The following is a 23,376-nucleotide window of genomic DNA, read 5'->3' as shown; positions in this document are numbered from 1 at the left end:
GGGTGTCAGTGGCCTGACTGAACACTCAGAGACTCTGGGTTGAGGTCAGTGATAAAGTAGTCTACAGTACTACTGCCAAGCGATGAGCTATAGGTGTACCTACCATAGGAGTCCCCTCAAAGCTTACCATTGTTTTTTACCACCGTTTTTATTGGTTATGTTGTCGTAGTTGTGTCTAGGGGGGCATATGGAAGAGGGAATGCTGTCACCTCCATGTAGGTGTTTGTGTGTTGAGTTCTTTTCCAGTTCTGGCATTTAGGTCACCACAGACTAGTACATGTCCCTGAGCCTGGAAATTGTTGATCTCCCCGTCTCTTCACTGCTTTCCCCACACAGAGAATGAGAATGCAGGGTTCAGAAATATGTTGAAAGTGGTCGAGCCACGCTTCACTATTCCTTCCCGCACACATTTTGCCCAGACATAAATACCTGCTTTATACAAAAAACAAAATAACGACTTGAGAGCGAGTTGTCAGAAACAAAGTCTGTTGCTCTAACAACAGACAGTTGGACGTCTAGAGCTACCTAACTGTAACGGCTCATTTGATTTCGGCTGAGTGGGAGATAAAAAGCCATGTCCTTCAAACACGTCCCCATGAGAGTAGTCACACCAGTGTAAACTTCGGGGAAGAGCTAAGGGAAGTAGTTGCAGTGTGGAAATTGGAGGGGGATAATGTAACGATTCCCGTGACCACTGACAACACTAGACATATTGTAAATGCAGTTGCACTAGCTGGACTGGGGCCACAGATAAGATGCTTTGCTCACGTCATTAATCTAGCATCTCAAAAAGCAATGTCAGTGAATCCAATCTCTCGCCTCCTAGCAAAGATCAGGAAGGTGGTATCCTTCTTTCATAAAAGCACAACTGATGCACATGTTTTCAAGACAAAACAGCAGATGCTGGAGCTGCCAAACCACAAACTAATCCAAGATGTCCCTACTAGATGGATTCAAGCGAGAGATACCTTGAGAGAAAGCCATGACATCATTTTCTGAAATTTTCCAAGCAGTTTAAAGGCACACTCAACTTAGTGTATATGTAAACTTCTCACCCACTGGAATTATAAGTGAAATAATCTGTCTGTAAATAATTTTGGGAAAAATTACTTGTGTCATGCACAAAGTAGATGTCCTAACCGACAAACTTTAGTTTGTTAACAAGAAATTTGTGGAGTGGTTGAAAAACTAGTTTTAATGACTCCAACCTAAGTGTATGTAACCTTCCGACTTCAACTGTACACACACTATCTACCTAAACTCAGCAAAAACAGAAAAGTCCTTTCACTGTCAACTGCGTTAATTTCAGCAAACTTAACACGTGTAAATATTTTTTAAGCATAACAAGATTCAACAACAGACAAACTGAACAAGTTCCAATAGTACCCGCAAAACACCAGTCTCAACGTAACAGTGAAGAGGTGACTCTGGGATATTGGCCTTCTAGGTAGAGTTGCAAAGAAAAAGCCATATTAAAATACTAACATCTTACAGACAGGAAATTCATCTTTTTGGGATAGGGGGCAGCATTTTCACTTTTGGATGAATAGCGTGACCAGAGCGAATTGCCTCCGACTCTGTCCCAGATGCTAATATATGCATATTATTATTAGTATTGGATAGAAGACACTCTGAAGTTTCTAAAACTGTTTGAATGATGTCTGTGAGTATAACAGAACTCATATGGCAGGCGAAAACCTGAGAAAATCCAACCAGGAAGTGGGACATCGGTGGTTTGTAGTTTTCAAAGCTTTGCCTACCGAGTACACATTGAGATATGGATAAAGTTGCACTTCCTACAGCTTCCATTAGATGCCAACCATCTTTAGAAAATGGTTTGAGGATTCTACTATAAAGGAGGGGCTCATAAGAGCTCTCGGTCTCATGACGTGCGCTCCCAACAGAGTTACCTCTCGTTCCAGTGCTTTTCTGAAGACAAAGGAATTCTCCGGTTGGAACATTATTGATGTTTTATGTTAAAAACATCCTAAAGATAGTTTCTAAAGGTCTGTAACGGAACTTTTCGAGTTTGTCTAGATGAAGTGCCTGCACCTCATAAAGATGGATTACTGGGCTGAACACGCTAACAACAAGTGGCTATTTGGACATGATGGAACAAATCAGTAATTTATTGTCGAACTGGGATTCCTGGGAGTGCCTTCTGATGATCATCAAAGGTAAGTGAATATTTATGGTGTTGCTTCTAACTGTTGATTCCAAAATGGCGGATATTCCTATGGCTGTTTTGGGTTCTGAGCGCCGTTCTCAGATCATGCTTTTTCTGTAAAGTTTTTTTGAAATCTGACACAGCGGTTGCATTAAAGAGAAGTCTCTTTCATTATGTGAATAACACTTGTATCTTTTATCAATGTTTATTATGAATATTTCTGCAAAATCACTGGATGTTTTGGAATCAAAACATTACTGCACATTACTGCACGTAAACTGAGATTTTTGGATATAAATATGCACATTATCGAACAAAACATACATTATTGTGTAACATGATGTCCTATGAGTATCATCTGATGAAGATCATCAAAGGTTAGTGATTAATTTTATCTCTATTTCTGCTTTTTGTGATTCCCATCTTTGGCTGGAAAAATGGCTGTGTATTTTTTCGACTTGGCTATGACCTAACAATCATATGTTTTGCTTTAGCTGTAAAGCATTTTTGAAATTGGACACGATGGGTAGATTAAAAAGATTTTTCATTTGCTGTATTGGACTTGTTAATGTGTGAAAGTTACATATTTCTAATAAATATTTTTTTATTTTGCGAGCTGCCTTTTCAGCGGAATCTTGTCGAGGCCTGCACTAAGAAAGGTTAAGGTCACAGTTATGAAAATTTGGACACTAAAGAGGCCTTTCTACTGACTCTGAAAAACACCAAAAGAAAGATGCCCAGATTCCCTGCTCATCCACGTGAATGTGCCTAAGGCATGCTGCAAGGAGGCATGAGGACTGCAGATGTGGCCAGCGCAATAAATTGCAATGTCCGTATTGTGAGACGCCTAAGACGGCGTTACAAGGAGACAGGACCACGTGTAACAACACCTGCACGGTACATCCAAACATCACACCTGCGGACAGGTACAGGATGGACACAACAACTGCCCGAGTTACACCAAAAACGCACAATCCCTCCATCAGCGCTCAGACTGTTCGCAATAGGCTGAGACTGAGGGCTTGTAGGCCTGTTGTAAGGCAGGTCTTCAACAGGCAACAACGGCGCCTATGGGCACAAACACACCGTCGCTGGACCAGACAGGACTGGCAAAAAGTGCTCTTCACCGACGGGTCGCAGTTTTGTCTCACCAGGGGTGATGGTCTGATTCTCGTGAATCATCGAAGAAATGAGCTTTACACCGAGGCCTGTACTCTGGCTGGAGCGGGATCGATTTGAGGTGGAGGGTCCGTCACGGTCTGGGGCGGTGTGTCACAGCGTCATCGGACTGAGCTTGTTGTCATTGCAGGCAATATCAACGCTGTGCGTTACAGGGAAGACATCCTCCTCCCTCATGTGGTACACTTCCTGCAGGCTCATCCTAGCATGACAATGCCACCAGCCATACTGCTCGTTCTGTAAGTGATTTCCTGCAAGACAGGAATGTCAGTGTTCTGCCATGGCCAGCGAAGAGCCAAGATCTCAATCCCATTAAGCACGTCTGGGACCGGTTGGATCAGAGGGTGAGGGCTAGGGCCATTCTCCCCAGAAATATCCAGGAACTCGCAAGGTGCCTTGGTGGAAGAGTGGGGTAACATCTCACAGCAAGAACTGGCAAATCTGGTGCAGTCCATGAGGAAGAGATGCATTGCAGCATTTAATGCAGCTGGTGGCCACACCAGATACTGACTGCTTCTTTTGATTTTGACCCCCCTTTGTTCAGGGACACATTATTTCATTTCTGTCACAAGTCACAAGTCTGTTTAACGTGTTCAGTTTATGTCTCAGTTGTTGAATCTTGTTATGTTCATAGAATTATTTACACATGTTAAGTTTGCTGAAAATAAAGTTGACAGTGAGAGAACGTTTCTTTTTTTGCTGAGTTTATGTATTTGCCATTTAGTAGACGCTTATCCAAAGTAACTTACAGTCGTGTGCATACACTTAACTATGGGTGTACCAAGAATCTAACCCACTATCCTGGCGACACAAGTGTGTTGATGGAAATCGCAGTGTTATTTTGAGCAATTACATTTTTTTGTCCTTATCGTGACACCCTAGCTGCTTCCAAAGCTGTGCTTTTCCCACAATTGGATTTTAAAACATCATATCCTACAAGCAGAACCACTTATTATTTTATCCCAGAGTGTTGGGGAGGGGGAGTGAGTGGCTCGCTCTTCACAGCAGCAGGCCTAGAGAAACAGGCATTACAGAGACTTTCACTACAGGAATCATGAGGATAACGCACATCACTGGTTGACCAAATCATGGTTTCAGTAGCTTAAAAAATACTAAGGTTGGAGTGAGGTGAGCATGTAGAATGTGCAGCTCGCGTCGATGAGACCAATAAATGTTTTCACTTGCACAGCTAAGTCAAAGGGTCATAAAATGTGTCAAAATGGTCGCAGTCTAGAGCCCTGCAATGACTGAAATCTGGGCAAGCACTATGACAAGGTGGACTGTGAAAGCAATTCGTGACAACTGCTGACGTGAAAAGGACTTTATAAATGCATTTGATTCATTTATATTATTTGAGAGGTACGTGGGGGATGGAACTCTTTTGGGGGGCGTGGCTCTGACCTGGTGGAGCGAACCATGCGGGCCAGCAGGGTCCTCTTCTCCTCCAGGGTGAACTGCATGACGCCGGGCTTCTCAAACTTTTCCCGGATCCACTGGCACTGGTCTAGGTCATTGATGAACATGAACTCAACCCCGATGTGCTGGCAGTAGGCCATCTGAAAAAAATGGGACAGCGTGTCTTGTCACTGACCATGAAAATGAGCCTGAATGTACACTTTTCACTCGTTCAAGACAAACGATTGGCAAGAACCCAACTTCTTTGAGAGACAGACCGGTGTGTGCGGTTTAGTTTGGATACCTCCAGGCGGCGGATTATCTCCCTCAAGGGCAAGGCGGTCTCAGTGCCCCCGATAAAGGTGGTGGTAGGCAGGCGGAACACTTTGTCCAAATCCGACTCGTCCAGTCCATAAAAGCCTGTTCAGCACGCAGGGGCAGCAGACCATCCAGAAGGGCAGAGTGGCAGGAGGGAGGGGGTGGCGGGGGTTGAGGGGGGCAGATGCGGGGACAGTTAGCACAGAGGAGAAAACACAAAGCAAACAGAAACAGGGGAAAGAATGTAGGCCACAAAGACATTCCCCATGAAAGAAAACAAAACAACAAAACAAGCAGAGACATTAGGATGTAGGGAAAAAAAGGAGGGCAATGGATGAAAACACAGGAATATGCCATATGGTTGATGGCACCATAACAGCAACATGGAGGCAATGCAGCAAAATCAAATGTGGTGCAGCATCACAGGCAAACAAACAGGACAAAGGTGGAGGCATGCAACATGAATGGATACACCGTGGATAGGAAAAGTAAATGAAGGGGTGAGACATGAGCAGAGGGGAGCAGTGGGTAAAAACAAGCACCGTATATTTGTGGAGTCCAAAAAAAGAAAGAAAAAACAAGAAAATATCATTAGTGTCATTGAAGCAAGAGTACTATTATCAATCCGATAAATGTTATCTATTCTAAAGTGGAATTATCAAGCAAACTGCCCTTCCTGAACTAAAGGAGGTGGCAGACAGATGCGTCATTGTGATCTTAACACAGATGTAAACAGTCACTATTCTGGTATTTACAAGGTATAGCAGAATGTACATGACTTAGGAAAAATATAATTTAAATGATCAATGTTCTTCTACACTTTAAGATCCAGTGAATCACGTAGGCCTTTATGTAAACTGTCATTTACATTTACAAAGCTAATTTCAAAATGGTGTTTCCGGTGATGAGTCTGAGCCCATGTCTCTATGGTTTCAGTGCTTCTCTGGTATATGGCCATGATTTCTGTTGATTTGCGTTGAAAGCATATTAAAGAGAGGGTATGGAGTGGGTGATAGCATCTAAAATACGCAGATTGTCAATGAAGTAATGGAAGGCTACCCCAGTTTTAGGTCAGCAGATATCCACTTTAGGTTATGTTCTTCAAAGATATTAGCCTACCCTGGATTAGCACCTTCTCTACAAAACGTACAGACACTTTGAAAATCTGTTATTAAAACACTCACCAGGCAAACAATAGCTGGTAGGGGAAACATGAACGTGTTAAAACTCTAACCAACAATGCAAGCGTGGGGTGAAAACACACCTAACCAGCCACACACATGTCAATGCCTGCTTAAAATTAACAATTTAGATTTTCCCCATATTTTTATGGGGACTAGATTCTCCAGGAGATAAAAGCCAATTAAAGAGATCTTTTGAGGCAGTCAAGAAAGCATGAGATGTCATGAGCGGAATTTGTAGTGTGGCAGCTATGTGCCAGGAGGATAACTGTAATTCAATTGATTGTTGTTTTATGGTAGAGGTGACACTAGTTAAAATGCTGGTGCCAAAAAAGGTAATGAAATAGAAGTCAGGGCAATCTAAGATAAACAGAGACACTTAATCTTATTTGATTGCCTCAAAAAAACAAGAGAAAAGCAACAATGTTGCAATCCCAAAATTAACAACTATGGAGTAGGAAATGGATGTGTGAGTATTGGTAATACAGGAAATGAGAGTTTAATAAATGTTAATAGCTCCAGCTAGAAAAGGTTGGCAGTAATAGGGATTATATTAAATAGAATAGAGAATAGCTCAAAGAAAAGAGAAATGAAAAATGTGTGTGTGGGTTTGTTCATGTGTGTTACTGAAAGCGTGTGTGTCAACGATGGAGACTTGAGTGATAAAGAGTATCCACGCAAAGAAGAATAAGTTGAATGACAGAACAAAGCTTCAAATGACTGGACATGAGGCAGGAAAAACTATGGGTATCCTAGAACGCTGAGACATCAGAAGAAAAACAGCAATTAGCTGACCTGACAAGTAGAACTAGAGTTTCTCCAAGGACATGGAGAGCAGCTTCTTGTAGACTCTGCACACTCACTAGCAAATTCACTTCCAACACCAACACTGCCAGCCCACAAGGCAACAATATGGCTGTTCCTAAACGCCACAGACAGCAGCACACTGCAAGGAATACACACTCCCTCGCTACATAGTAAAGAGACGTGGCTCCCCTATGACCAGGTCATTGCCATCACCAGCCTGACGGCACACGTCATCTAAATACATTGTGTATCATGGGGGTTCCATGGAAGCCATCGCCTCGCATTAGTCTGGACCCAAGAATCATGCAGGAGTGCAAAAGCATCAGAGGTGCACTCAGATGTGGGTGATGATTTTATTGTCGCAGGGTGGCTGGTATCCTAGCGGTTAAGAGCGTTGGGCCAGTAACCAAAAGGACGCTGGTTCATATCCCAGAGCCCACTAGCTGAAAAATGCCCTTGAGCAAGGCACTTGACCCTAATTACTCCTGTAAGTCGCTCTGGATAAGAGCATCTGCTAAATTAATGAGATGTAAATATTCAAAACATTATTGAGGCAGAATCCTGCTTTTCTTCAGTATGTCATCTTACACCAAGCACAAGAAGTAAAGTACAAGAGCTTTAGTGTACATTTCCAAAAACAAAGCATCAACAGCATTTGGATGCATGTTATGAGTAAGGAGTTGATTATACATAGAAACAAAAATATAAAAGGTTACATGTAAAGTGTTGGTCCCATGTTTCATGAGCTGATATGGAATAATCCCAGACATTGTCCATACGCACAAAAAGCCTATTTCACTCAAATGTTGTGAACCAATTTGTTTACATCCCCGTTAGTGAGCGTTTCTCCTTTGCCAAGATAATCCATCCACCTGACAGGTGTGGCATACCAAGAAGCTGATTAAACAGCATGATCATTACACAGGTGCAACTAGTGATGGGGACCAATATAGACCACTTTAAAATGTGCAGTTTTGTCACACAACACAATGCCACAGATGTCCCAAGTTGAGGGAATGTGCAATTGGCATGCTAAATGCAGGAATGTCCACCAGAGCTGTTGCGAGAATTTAATGTTAATTTCTCTACCATGTGCTGCCTCCAACGTCGTTTTGGCAGTACGTCCAACCGGTGTCCACATACTTTTGGTCATGTATTGTAAATATACATTACACAATCTACATGATCCAAAGTATGTGGACACCTGCTCGTCTAACATCTCATTCCAAAATCATGGGCATTAATGTGCAGTTGGCCCCCCCTTTGCTGCTATAACAGCCTCCACTCTTCTGAGAAGGCTTTCCACTCGATGTTGGAACATTGCTACGGGAACTTGCTTCCATTCAGCCACAAGAGCATTAGTGAGGTCAGGCACTGATGTTGGGCGATTAGAACTGGCTCACAGTCGGCAATTAATCCCAAAGGCGTTCAAAGGGGTTGATGTCAGGGGTCTGCCCAGGCCAGCCAAGCTCTTCCACACTGGTCTTGACAAAACATTTCAGCATGGACCTCGCTATGTGCACAGTCATGCAGAAACAGGAAAGAGCCTAATATATACACACACGGTCAAAGGTTTTATAACACCTACTCATTCAAGGGTTTTTCTTTATTTTTATTATTTTCGACAATGTACAATAATAGCGGAGACATCAAATCTATGAAGTAACACACATGGAATCATGTAGTAACCAACATTTTTTTAAACAAATCTAAATATATATTATATTCTTGAAATAGCCACCCTTTGCAAACTCTTGGCATTCTCTCAACCAGCTTCACCTGGAATGCTTTTCAAACAGTCTTGAAGGTGTTCCCACATATGCTGAGCAATTGTTGGCTGCTTTTCCTTCACACTGCGGTCCAAATTATCCCAAACCATCTCAATTTCATTGAGGCCAGGGGATTGTAGAGGCCAGGTCATCTGATGCAGCACCCCATCACTCTCCTCCTTGGTCAAATAGCCCTTACACAGCCTGGAGGTGTGTTGGGCCATTATCCTGTTGAAAAACAAATGATACTCCCCCTAAACGCAAACCAGATGGGATGGCGTATTGCTGCAGAATGCTGTGGTAGCCATGCTGGTTAAGTATTCATTGAATTCTAAATAAAATCAGACAGTGTCACCCGCAAACCACCCCCACACAATAACACCCCCTCCTACATACTTTACAGTGGGAAATACACATACAGATATCATCCGTTCACCCACACCATGTCTCACAAAGACACAGGAGTTGGAACCAAAAATCTCCAATTTGGACTCCAGACCAAAGGAAACATTTAAACAGGTCAAATGTCCATTGCGTGTGTTTCTTGGGCCAAGCAAGGCTCTTCTTCTTATTGGTGTCCTTAAGTAGTGGTTACTTTGCAGCAATTCGACCATGAAGGCCTGATTCACGCAGTCTCCTCTGAACAGTTGATGTTGAGATGTGTCTGTTACTTGAACTCTTGTCAAGCAATTTTTTGGGCTGCAATTTCTGAGGCTGGTAACTCTAATGAACTTATCCTCTGCAGCAGAGGTAACTCTGAGTCTTCCATTCCTGTGGCGGTCCTCATGAGAGCCAGTCTTATCATAGCGCTTGATGTTTCTTGCGACTGTACTTGAAGAAACTTTCAAAGTTAATGAAATGTTCCATATTGACTGAATTTCATGTCTTAAAGTAATGATGGACTGTTGATTCACTTTGCTTATTTGAGCTGTTCTTGCCATAATATGGACTTGGGCTTTTATACCAAAGAGACATCTTCTGTATACCACCCCTACCTTGTTATAACACTAATGATTGGCTCAAATGCATTGAGGAATGCAATTCCACAAATTAACTATTAATTACTACCTCATGAAGCTGGTTGAGAGAATGCCAAGAGTGTGCAATGCTGTCATCAAGGCAATTGGTGGCTATTAGAAGAATCTCAAAGATAAAATATATTTTGACTTGTTTAACACTTTTTTGGTTACTATATGATTCCATATGTATTATTTCATAGTTTATGTCTTCACTATTATTCTACAGTGTTGAAAATAGTACAAATAAAGAAAAACCCTTGAATGAGCAGGTGCTCTAAAACTTTTGACCGGTAGTGAATATGCGTACGCACACACACAGTGAAAAGTTTTAGAACACCTGAATACTTTCTGAAGGCACTATAATAAACAAACAAACAAACAAATAAATAAATAATAGTGCCTTCGAAAAGTATTCAGACCCATTGACTTATTCCACTTTGTTACGTTACAGCCGTATTCTAAAATTGATGAAATGCAATCTACACACAATACCCCATAATAACAAAGCAAAAAGGTTGTTAGATTTGTTTTGCACATTTATTTAGAAAAACTGAAATACCTTATTTACGTAACTATTCAGACCCTTTGCTATCAGACTTGAAATTGAGCTCAGGTGCATCCTGTTCTAATTGATCATCCTTGAGACGTTTCTACAATTTGATCGGAGTCCACCTGTGGTAAATTCAATTGATTGGACATGATTTGGTACAACAGTTCATGTCAAAACAAAAACCAAAGCCATGAGGTCAAAGGAATTGTACATAGAGCTCATAGACAGGATTGTGTTGAGGCACAGATCTGGGAAAGGTTACCAAAACATTTCTGCAGCATTGAAGGTCATCAAGAACAGTGTCGTTTTGTCATTATGGGGTATTGTGTGTAGATTGAGGAGATTTTTTATTTTACTTAATCCTAAATAAACATTTGAGCTGATTTGCTGGTGTCTTTACAGTCTTATGTTAAAACTATTTGAAATAATAATTTAATTTGTTTTTGCTTAAAACCTGTGGGGCAAAATAAAAATCACCCACAGGACACCAGATGGGGAAACCTGACCTAAGGTTTACCGAGAATGGTGAAACAAACAAAAAAACATACAGTCAGAGGAAGGAAGTCCTGTGCAAAAACAGCTAGTGGATGTTATTTTGAAGGAGAATGGCAAGAATCGTGCAAGCTAACAGGGTGGCCACAAAGAGGCAAATAACGGCGCAGTACAACAGTGGTGTGCAGAACGGCATTTGGGAATGCACAACTCGTTGATCCTTGTCACAGATGGGCTATTCCCGCAGACGACCACACCTGATTCTACTTTCTCAGCGAAAAACAACAATTAGTGGCTCCAGTTGGCACACGATCACGAGCACTGGACAATTGAGTCTTGGAAAAATATTGCCTGGCCCGACAAATCAAGGATCCTGTTGCGTCATGCTGATGGCAGAGTTAGGATTTGGCATAAGCAGCATGGGGAATGTTTTACTGGCACACGTTAGGTCCCTTGTAACCAATTGAGCAATGTTTCCATGCCCCAAATAATTCAGATGCGTTTACCTGATAAACTGACAACCGAGTGTATATATCTCCCAATGTTTGTCAGCTCTGAAATGTGACATGCAATCTGATTCTGAAACAAAGTTGTTTTACATGAAAATAAATGTATCATTAATTTTTTAACTGCAATCCAACTGGGACTTTCAGTGGTTCAAATATTCTGCCAGATAATGTAACCAAATTTCACCACCGTTTGAGAGGAATGTGACTAGGTACTGTACCACTACACTAAACACTTTTGTAGTTTGAAATACTCTTATCTATTGCCTACTACTCCAACACTGTCTACTCAGCTAGATCTACAACAGGAAAGCACTAAAGGAGTACACTGACATATAGAGAAACCTATTGTCTTAAGATGGTCGTGTTCTCCGACACCCACACACTGGGGCTGCTAGAGAGAGGCTCTAACTTTCTCCTTTATTTCAGGGCAGCTGATGGCTTAGAATCCGATCATGTGATAAATAACCAAACATTCCAACGAGAACACTAGCAGTTGTTCATCAAGTGTATTCCACTGAAAAGCCAACAAAAAAAGATGTGAGAAAGATAGAGCAAAAATTCCTACGCAAACAATACAAAAAGCAAATATTCAGGCACAGAGAAAGGGACAAAACTACAGGGAGACTTGTGTTACCATACCTCCGACAGTTAGAATACTGAGACGGTCCTTGAACAATGCCAGGTCTGGAGGAGGCATCAGGGGGAGAGAAACCCGGAAAAGGTTAGTGACCCATGCCCCCATTCTCCATCATGGACATCAGGGTCATCTCTACCACTACTCAAAACACATTGAAGGGGTCAGCAAACTAGAATCGAAGTGGAACTTTGGGTGGTTCTCGCAGACAATAAGAAGTCGTTCTCTCGAATTATACTCTCAGCGAAGCAGAGTTCTCGCCTACCACACTCAGAGTAAATGGCACTACTGGTGCCACTAGTATCTCTTGCCGGTGATGTGTGTTCGTACGTAGCTAACATGACTTGGTACTATTTAATTGATTACTTCCCGTAAACCCACTAGGTGTGTTGATAGTTAGTTAAACAAAATGGGATTTGCTACTAGCAAAATAAGCTAAGTAGGCACATTTATGGAACATTACGATGCAAGCTAACTATGGCTAAAGTTAAATGCTAAATGTGATAAAAAAAATATATACGGTGAGATGTAACCAACAACAAAGTAGGCTGCTAGCTAGCTTGCCAATACCAGGTGTACGTCCAGTCAGTTTTCCAAAATACAACTTGTATAACTCGGAGCAACGAAATACGTCCATTCATGCGTTTCAAACTTGTTGAGAATGCTAAAGTACTGCCGAAGTAATTTCCTTAGTAGGAGACATTAGATTTTAGCATGTTGAATAACTCTGGGTACAGAGATGATTCCAACTTGTATTTACGACTCGTAAGCTAGTGAATGGTTTTCCAGACGGCCATAAGCTGATTTTGGCATTTTCCAACTAACTACATTTAGCTAGCTAGCTAGCTAGCTATGCCGAGTGGATAACAAAGCAAACACAGCAAAGTTAGCTTGAAAGACCATAGCTAGCTACCTAGTTATGGAAAACTGCTTGTGTGAATGTAACACAGATATGGTTTGATAATGTTTCCACCGTCTCTGCATACCAGAGGCCACCATCGTGATTTCTGCAGCCAGGGAAGGCAGAAACCACCTGGGACCCTCCCACCACACATGGTGGTGGGTTGGCGTTTGCAAAGTAAAATTTCAGCTGCGCCCTCCGCTGCGAGCAAACACCTATGGCACTTTATAAAGAGAGGACGACAGTAGGGAAAGATCGGGGAGGTTGTGTCAAAGGGCAGTAGGCCGGATTCAAATTTATGCAGACACTATAGACGTGTGCCGGAGGCAGCGGTTTAGACCTCTAGACCACTGGCTTGTTCTTTTAACTTCGATTTGTTTGCGAGAATCCCCCCCTCACAACGTCAATCACCACAGCAGCACCACTGACTGACTGCTTCTGAACTCTAGCGACAGCGCAGCACCAACCACAACAAGGGTGGCAAACACAGCTTTAAGTGCAAATTACATCTAGAAAATGCTGTACCTGCCTTGCTGCAGAATGCACAAACACAAACATCACACCCGGATCACAGCCAAACTGAAAAATGTCCCATGCAGACCGAGACGTGCTGTACTGGAACTAATAACCATCAGACATGCAGAAAGTATACAGATCTTGAGAGCACCACTAATTAGACTATTCAGTCACAAACAAGAAGAGGGGTACAAGGTTTAGCGGTATGCTGGTTCATAGAAATGTCCCTTCCCTCCCCTTTTTTCTTATAATCCAAGTTGAAGGTGATTTCCAAACAGTTAATATCTTACTGTTAGGAGTCATACTGTAGCTGTTGTTGTGAACAGTAAGAACTAAGGCCTAAAAGTTATAGTTGGCAGAAGAGAAAACTCCTGTCCCCCTATACCATACTTCAGAAGGAAACTACAAATGCGTTGAATAGCTGTTAATTTTTACTGAGAAGTAGAATAAAAGAGGGGATTTTTAGCCATACTCAAGAAAGGGTGCGAGTAATGTGAGGGAGAATGTGGTCCAGTCAAGCAAGATGGTTAGTAGATTTAGGAGATACGCCAGAAAATCTAGGAGAACTCTAAATATGTCCCGCCACTGATAGACAGTAGTGTAATGGGACACTTAAATCATGTCACTAAAACCAGTGATGCAACATTGGCTTCAAACTGGGGATGTAGCGGTGTCACTCAAGAAGGCTACTGTATGTGAACTTAAACGGAGCACTCCAGACAATATAGTTATAACAGCATTTAACTTTCATTTCAATTTGTGCTTGGCTGCCTGCAGACAGAGAAGTCATACAGTACAGATCTGTCCTACAAAGAAGTGGTACCTAAGAAACTGCTATTTGTATTGATGCTTTTCGGACTGTCACTTTGTCGTGGTAAGAGGGCTTGTGTACCTCAACGACCGCTCAGAGCTATGCCAGTGGGAGACAACTCCCAGTAGGTCCAGACAAACTGGACAGGTCTAGGGCGAGAGGTCAGACAAAGCACAGTCTTGATCATAGAGCATTGTCGAAAAATGATCAACTACCACTTCGGATAAGTTTTAATGTCACATTCACAGTGAAATGCATTTCTTGCAAGCTCTAAACCCAACAATGCAGTAATAAATATACTACTAAAAATAACATTAGGTGGAACAAAAACACACAAGAACTAAAAATAAGAACATGAGAAAGCAAGTAAGCTATATACAGGGTCAAATCCATTACCATATTTACCATATGCAGGGATGCTAGAGTGATAGAGTTAGATATGTATAGGGTTAAGGTGACACGGCATCAGGATATATGACAGAGTAGCAGCAGTGTATATGATGGTTGTATGTGAGTAGTGTGTGGAATCAGTATACATGTACACTACCTGAACAAAAGTATGTGGACACCTGCTCATCAAACACCTCATTCCAAAATCATGGGCATTGATATGGAGTTGGTCCCCCCTTTGCTGCTATAACAGCCTCCACTCTCCTGGGAAGGCTTTCCACTAGATGTCGGAACATTGCTGCGTGGACTTGCTTCCATTCAGCCACAAGAGCATTAGTGAGGTCAGGCACTGCTGTTGGGCGATAAGGCCTGGCTCGCAGCCAGCATTCCAATTCATCCCAAAGGCCTTCGATGGGGTTGAGGTCAGGGCTCTGTGCAGGCCAGTCAAGTTCTTCCACACCAATCTCAAAACATTTCTGTATGGACCTCACTTTGGGCACAGAGGCATTGTCATGCAGAAACAGGAAAGGGCCTTCCCCAAACTGTTGCCACAAAGTTGGAAGCACAGTATTGTCTAGAATGTTATTGTATGCTATAGCATTACAATTTCACTTCACTGGAACTAAGGGGCCGAGCCCAAACAGCCCCAGATCATTATTCCTCCTCTACCAAACTTTACAGTTGACACTATGCATTTGGGCAAGTAGCGTTATCCAGGCATTCGTCAAACCCAGATTCGGACCACGAGATGGTGAAGCGTGATTCATTACTCCAGAGAACGCGTCTCCACTGCTCTAGAGTCCAATAGAGATTATCTTTACACCACTCCAGCCGACGCTTGGCTTTGTGTATGGTGATTTTAGGCTCGTGTGGGGCTGCTTGGCCATGGAAACCCATTTCATGAAGTTCCTAACGAACAGTTGCTGTCGTTGTGAGCTTGTGTGGCTTACCACTTTGCGGCTGAGCCGTTTTTGCTCCTCGAAATTTCCACTTCACAATAGCAGCACTTAGTTGACTGGGGCAGCTCTACTATGAAATAAATTTTACAAACTGACTTGTTGGAAAGGTGGCATCCTGTGATGGTGCCATGTTGAAAGTTACTGAGCTCTTCAGTAAGGCCATTCTACTGGCAATGTTTGTCTATGGAGTTTGCATGGCTGTGTACTCGATTTTATACACCTGTCAGCAACGGGTATGGCTGAAATTTCCAAATCCACTAATTTGAAGGGGTGTTCACATAGTTTTGTATATATAGTGTATGTGCATGTTATGTGTGTGAGCAAATTAATTGAGGGTGTGTGAGTTGAAGTATCAGTGTGAGTGGAGTGTGCAGAGTCCTTTGAGTGTGCATAGAGATGGTGCAAAAATATAAATAAAAAACAAGGGTCAACTCAGATCGTCCGTGTAGCCATTTTGTTAGCTGTTCAGCAGTCTTATGGCTTGGGGAACAAGACGCCGTTCAGCAGCCTGTTAATGTCAGATTTGATGGAACGGTACAGATTGCCGTACGGAAGCAGAGAGAACAGTCTATGGCTTGGGTGGCAGGAGTATTAAATGATTTTCCAGACCTTCCTGATATGGAGGTCCTGGATGGCAGGGAGCTTGGCCACAGTGATGTACTGGCCTGCCGCACCACCCTTTGTAGTGCCATGAGATTGAGGGCGGTGCTGTTGCCACACCAAGCAGTGATGCAAACAGTCAAGATGCTCTCAATTGGTAGAACTTTTGAGGGCCCATTCCAAACCTTTTCAACCTCCCAAGGAGTGTTTGTGGACCATTTTAAGTCCTTAGTGATTTGGACACCCGAGGCTCACGAGTGGCGCAGCGGTCTAAGTCACTGCATCTCAGTGCAGAGGAGTCACTGCAGTCCCTGGTTTGAATCCAGGCTGCATTACAGCGTCGTCCGGGTTTGGCCAGGATAGGCCGTCATTGTATTTGTTCTTAACTGACTTGCCTAGACAAATACATTTTTATGAATAAAATGTACAAAAATAAACTTGAAGTTCTCGACCCGCTCCCCTGCAGCCCCGTCAATGTGGAAAAAGCTAAGTTTGGCCGGAGCTCGCAAAACGGCGGCCTTACAGTATGGCGACATCTTTATACAGAGGAAGGTCGGTATAGGCCATATAAAAACCAGCATTTCATGCCAAACCGAGCTTGCTTAGCTACCCAGTCGACGGCGGATCTGTAGTGAGCGGCTCATTCTCCTCACTGAGTTTATCCGAGGATGTTATAATGTAAATGGGGACATGAGAGTCCAGACTGGAATCCATAATCCCCAGAGGGTACAGCTGAGCAACATGATAACAGTGGGCCCAGCTATCTGGGCTAATCATCCACCCAACGGTTAAAAAAATTACTACAAAAACCGAACCACGGATACTCCCATGGTGAACGCCCTATACTCCCAAGGTGGCAAAGAGATTTAAGTCAAGTAAGTCAAAAAGCATCAATGCAAATATGTGGCATTTCAGGAAAACAAGGGGCAAGGAGCCCTTTCAGGGACAAATGGGCACATGTTTACAGAGGTCAGTGTAGACCATACATAGACCAGCATGTCATGCCAAACAGATTGCTCAGCTACCCAGTCGCCAGGAAGATCTGTAGTGAGTGGCTCATTCTCCTCACCGAGTTTATCCGAGGACGTTATAATGTCATTGGGGACGTGAGAGTCCAGATCGGCATCCATAATCCCCAGAGGGTCCAGCTGAGCAACATGGTGCCCACGGATCTAAAGAAACAGGTCCGAGGGGAAATGGAACAAAACATCCGATAGGTGGGGATGAGAGGGGGGAGGGGTGTGAGTGTAGAGACATAGAAGTGTTGAAAGGGATTTGAAAGAAAAATAAAGAGAAGAGAGAAAAAGGAGGGAGGAAATGGGAAAGCAACATTAACACAAACAAGCTCATTATTGTCTCGCACAGCTGTGAGGGAACATTTCTCACCGACATTCTGAACCCCAGTAGGTACTGGGGCATCATCAAAATTTATACAACTGATGCCAAGAGGATCGAGATCTGCGTTGTGATGGCCATTCAACTGGAAATAAGGTAACATTAGTCACATGGTAAAACAAGGTTTCAAACAAAACCACAACAATACAACAAAATAGAAATAGGAAACATTCAAGTGCACATTATAATAGGCATTTCAGTTAACATCATGAGGTCACAGTTCTTTATGGTATAAAAACAGACATCTCACCTTTGTCCCAGCTTTCAAATGTCAACCATTTCAGCACAGGTACTGTATATCACTAAAATGTTAGTCCATTATCAGCATAGCTGGTATCATTAAGTCTGATGGTCAACTTTGTGGAAATATTTATCTATGCTCACAGACAACAAAGATCGTCAAATTTTAAACCTCAAACTCAAAAAGGTAAAGATTACTCAAATAGCGAGGAGGCAATATGGGTTATTTTCTTTGACTACAATAGTTCACTAACGATAGGTTCTGTGTTCTTATCTTGTGTGCCACCACTCTAGATGCAATTTACAATATATTTTGGTTAAAGAGTCACAGCTTTCTGTCTGCTGAATGTTTTGTAATAGTAAAACTACTTGGCATGCTTACTTGTTGGCTCCCGAGTGGCGCAGCGGTCTAAGGCACGGCATCTCAGTGGTAGAGGCTTCACTACAGACCCTGGTTCTATCCCGGGCTGTATCACAGCCGGGGTAGGCCATCATTGTAAACTAAGAATTTGTTCTTAACTTACTTGCCTAGTTAAATAAAGGTTAAAATACTAAAACTTTAGACATGGTTGTCCTTGTTTTCAAATGTTGTAGCTCTGTGAGAGCCAGTGGTGGCTGACTGGTCTGACCTGGTAGGCACGAATGAGGGATTGGACAGCCAGGTGATCCTCCACCAGCTTCTCCACGTTGGGCTGAGCCCCTGCCAAAGACTGGGCTTGAGGGAGACCGGCAAGGCTCAGAGGGCTCTGGTGGGCCATGCCCGGGGGAGCACCTGCATTGGCATTGCGGAAGAAAACGTCCCAAGACTGCAAGCAAGAAAGAAAGAAAGAAAGAAAGAGGAGAAATAAGAATTGGGATTAATGAACATTGGTATGAAAGGAGATAGCCAACAAATCAATCTATGACAAATTTAAATTTTATAAGAAGATATAGCTTCATGATCTTGAGCAATGCTAGAAATATTAAATTAAAGTAACCTTATGTTACAGTTTCCATTTTCCCTTTGTGATGAAAACAACCTGTGTGATCAGTCTTATGCCATTCAAAACAACAATGGATGGCAAATACCAACATTCCTGTCAGCTGTTCCCCAACTGATTTTGTCATTCTAAAAAATGTCAATCTCGTCTCATATTATGCAGCCAACTCCTTCCTTGGGGAAAATCTACTTCAATGTTTTATGGTAAACTGACAAAACTAGTAAGGCCCTCACTTATTCCACAATATGAAAACCAAAACACAATGCCATTCTCTGGGATTAGTAATTGACTTCATACCAAAGGGATACTTGAAACTAACGCTAGTCACAAGATCCTTCATAGTAAACCTATATTTACATTTTAGAGATGCAGGAACGACAGTCCCCGCACCTGAATTACCACCCACCTGGTCAAAGACTTATACCAGTGCGATTAATGGTCAGCTGTGGTTGAAGTGAAGTGATAGCATTTCAAGTGGAAAGATTCCCGGGGGGAATCGTATAGGGTCAGCGTCACAGCCTCGGCTTCAATCAGTATCCTACACAAATGTCCTCTCAAGTGGCTTGAAAACATGATGAGTTGGAACCATGTAAGGGCTTTACAAGCTGTGCATGAATCAAACTGAATTAAGTTGGAGTCAAGAAAGTGGGTGTTGGTGACATCACACACATTTGCCAACTTTGTGTTGAATCATTTACTCTACCTAAGAGTGAAGAGAGCCAAGAGCTGCGACCCAACTGACATGTTCGTCCATATAGACTGCAATACTTTGAGCAGGGCCCATAAGGGGATAGGGTGCCATTTGGAACACACACATGATATTCATCTTCCTCAGATAATAGGCCAACTGACCATCCTCTATGCCCAATTCTAGCGTTAAAACAATTGGCAGGTTTTTTCTGAGTAGAAAAGTATTGACGGGCAGCCTAAGTGTTTTTCGGGCCACCTACGTCCACCCCAAAAAGTTCAGGTTTTGGGATGGGGGGACCTTTTCTCAAGACAAACCAGATAAAGGGTGCAGGATAAAACACGTTATGGCATGAGTCCCCAACTATACATTTCTCTCTCAGCCCCCGGGCTTGGAATTCACTTTAACCAACTGTCCTTTGGACAAGTAGGACCGATTTTTTTTTACTTGTCCAAAAGCTCGAGTCACTTGCCCCCTTCCCCACAAAAAAAAAATGGTCTGTAACATCTAGGGCTGTGGCGATTACGAAACGGTTAATTAACAGACACATTTAGTATCTCTTGGCTTCCACACAGCCGACAAGCCATTTTAAAAAGTCTAATAAATCCATGTATTATAGCCTACACCTTCACAATAACTCCATTATTTATTTTAGACAGGTCTAAATAAGCATGATATGAAGAATATGTAGTCTATTTCAGAAGAAAAGAATAGCATACTCTGAGTTGTCCTTATGATGGGTCCTGATGTGGCTATGCCAAACGGCTGTGGGCTACACTAGTTCATTTAGCAGACAAGAATTTCTTATAATTCCGTGGCATTATTATATAGATTGAGGAATACAATTGAACAAATATTTGAGGGAGTGCGCGGTATTGAGAGGTTAACAAAGGAATAGGTACTCCCATTTGCTTAATTTAGAGTTATTAATGTAACTTTAGTTCTAAAAAAAATGTTGCTTTACGTTTTGATTTTTAATACATTGTAAGGCTGCATGATGAGACAAATGATGATTTCAAAAAAGTAGCTTGAAAGGCATGAGCACTGCTTAGTTTTTTGCTCAGGCTGTACACACTCCAATAGTCTCTCATTCACAATTTGACATGCACTTGACAAGGCCTCACATTTCACGGCGGCATCCCCATTGTGGCCGTAATGAACCCTAAAAAAATCCATGCCTTTTGCGGCCAGAGTGCTGCGCTGTGCCCTTCTGCCTGAGTGAGCTGCGCAATCCGAAGCGTCCGTTACGTGATTGGATCTTTCTCACAGGCTACATACAAGTGGAGACAGACATCAGGAATGCAACTACGTCCGTCCTTATCCAATTCCGAGGAGCATATTGAATATATTGGAAGAACTGTCCACATTTACGTTTCGTCAGCCAACAAGAGGAGTAGACCTAATGATCTGCAAAAGCACTAGCCTACAGTGCCTTGCGAAAGTATTCGGCCCCCTTGAACTTTGCTACCTTTTGCCACATTTCAGGCTTCAAACATAAAGATATAAAACTGTATTTGTTTGTGAAGAATCAACAACAAGTGGGACACAATCATGAAGTGGAACGACATTTATTGGCTATTTCAAACTTTTTTAACAAATCAAAAACTGAAAAATTGGGCGTGCAAAATTATTCAGCCCCCTTAAGTTAATACTTTGCAGCGCCACCTTTTGCTGCGATTACAGCTGTAAGTCGCTTGGGGTATGTCTCTATCAGTTTTGCACATCGAGAGACTGACATTTTTTACCATTCCTCCTTGCAAAACAGCTCGAGCTCAGTGAGGTTGGATGGAGAGCATTTGTGAACAGCAGTTTTCAGTTCTTTCCACAGATTCTCGATTGGATTCAGGTCTGGACTTTGACTTGGCTATTCTAACACCTGGATATGTTTATTTTTGAACCATTCCATTGTAGATTTTGCTTTATGTTTTGGATCATTGTCTTGTTGGAAGACAAATCTCCGTCCCAGTCTCAGGCTCCATCAGATTTTCTTCCAGAATGGTCCTGTATTTGGCTCCATCCATCTTCCCATCAATTTTAACCATCTTCCCTGTCCCTGCTGAAGAAAAGCAGGCCCAAACCATGATGCTGCCACCACCATGTTTGACAGTGGGGATAGTGTGTTCAGCTGTGTTGCTTTTACGCCAAACATAACGTTTTGCATTGTTGCCAAAAAGTTCAATTTTGGTTTCATCTGACCAGAGCACCTTCTTCCACATGTTTGGTGTGTCTCCCAGGTGGCTTGTGGCAAACTTTAAACTACACTTTTTATGGATGTCTTTAAGAAATGGCTTTCTTCTTGCCACTCTTCCATAAAGGCCAGATTTGTGCAATATACGACTGATTGTTGTCCTATGGACAGAGTCTCCCACCTCAGCTGTAGATCTCTGCAGTTCATCCAGAGTGATCATGGGCCTCTTGGCTGCATCTCTGATCAGTCTTCTCCTTGTATGAGCTGAAAGTTTAGAGGGATGGCCAGGTCTTGGTAGATTTGCAGTGGTCTGATACTCCTTCCATTTCAATATTATCGCTTGCACAGTGCTCCTTGGGATGTTTAAAGCTTGGGAAATCTTTTTGTATCCAAATCCGGCTTTAAACTTCTTCACAACAGTATCTCGGACCTGCCTGGTGTGTTCCTTGTTCTTCATGATGCTCTCTGCGCTTTTAACGGACCTCTGAGACTATCACAGTGCAGGTGCATTTATACGGAGACTTGATTACACACAGGTGGATTGTATTTATCATCATTAGTCATTTAGGTCAACATTGGATCATTCAGAGATCCTCACTGAACTTCTGGAGAGAGTTTGCTGCACTGAAAGTAAAGGGGCTGAATAATTTTGCACGCCCAATTTTTCAGTTTTTGATTTGTTAAAAAAGTTTGAAATATCCAATAAATGTCGTTCCACTTCATGATTGTGTCCCACTTGTTGTTGATTCTTCACAAAAAAATACAGTTTTATATCTTTATGTTTGAAGCCTGAAATGTGGCAAAAGGTTGCAAAGTTCAAGGGGGCCGAATACTTTCGCAAGGCACTGTATGTGATTAAACATTAAACTATTTTTGAAAAGATGTAATGTGAAATTAACTTTCTAAATGAGTATGGCTTTTCATATAAAGATTAACTAGTCAGTGGCCATGTCCATGTGAGCATAGACATTACGCCGGTGTCAAGGAACCGTCCTTTTCTTCTCCAGAATATAAAACCACCAGTGACGAAATAAAACATTTATGCCAAAGAGACTCAGGCAAGCCAGATGTCTCGAGTGGTTAAGACCACGCAAACCACGGTGTAAACTAAGGTTGCAAATGGTTAAACTCAGATTTTTCGAACAGTACAGAATAAGAGCAAATCTTAGATGTATAATCACTAGTCTGTGGCTAGAAATTACGTAAATCTCGAATGAGAATACTGACAACCGCCGAAGCATCTATTCTAGGAGTACATTTCCGAATTCTAACCACCTACAACAACGACAGACTGACTTCTGGGGGAACACAACCAGACTTTTCTGTCGACTCTCTCCAGCAGATGGACCGGCGAACACAGCGAGAGACAACAAGACATACTCGTAAATATGTAAATCGCAATTTAAATGTTCAAATGAGCGGTTGTTCATGTAAAGTATTAGCAATTTCTATGAGTGTAGTTATAAGCTAGGAGTTTCCCACTCTTGAGAGGTCCACACCCCCTTCCCTTTGTCTACCAAGCTCTCATATCAGCTTAGCACACTAGAGACTTTTCTATCATTGTTAGTAACCAATATCTGTTATGTAATTGTGTGTGATTATTTAGTTAGTAAATAAATAATTAAGCCAATGTATATGGCTGATTCATTATGGAAACTAGGGTTCGTGCAGATATCTGAATGTCGTAA

The 23,376-nt window shown here is 42.3% G+C and overlaps 1 protein-coding gene across 3 annotated transcripts in view; it reads right to left on the bottom strand.

The window, feature by feature from the left end:
* ogdha (oxoglutarate dehydrogenase a) overlaps positions 1 to 23,376 on the bottom strand; it is a 70,374-nt gene that overhangs the window by 18,183 nt on the left and 28,815 nt on the right. The window contains exons 3-7 of one of the 3 annotated variants that reach the window (XM_021606719.2): positions 18,462 to 18,638; positions 17,267 to 17,369; positions 12,026 to 12,070; positions 5,046 to 5,161; positions 4,748 to 4,902 (exon numbers count right to left, since the gene is read on the bottom strand). In XM_021606719.2, the coding sequence (XP_021462394.1) occupies positions 4,748 to 4,902; positions 5,046 to 5,161; positions 12,026 to 12,070; positions 17,267 to 17,369; positions 18,462 to 18,638 (596 nt within the window). Of the gene's footprint in view, positions 1 to 4,747; positions 4,903 to 5,045; positions 5,162 to 12,025; positions 12,071 to 17,266; positions 17,370 to 17,583; positions 17,678 to 18,461; positions 18,639 to 23,376 lie in introns of all 3 variants that reach the window. The other 2 variants (XM_021606722.2, XM_021606721.2) reach the window with 2 other exon arrangements.

This window comes from Oncorhynchus mykiss, chromosome 6, assembly GCF_013265735.2.
Source record: "Oncorhynchus mykiss isolate Arlee chromosome 6, USDA_OmykA_1.1, whole genome shotgun sequence".
In the NCBI taxonomy this organism is placed as follows: Eukaryota; Metazoa; Chordata; class Actinopteri; order Salmoniformes; family Salmonidae; genus Oncorhynchus; species Oncorhynchus mykiss.
This window is presented reverse-complemented; position numbering and strand designations above follow the sequence as displayed.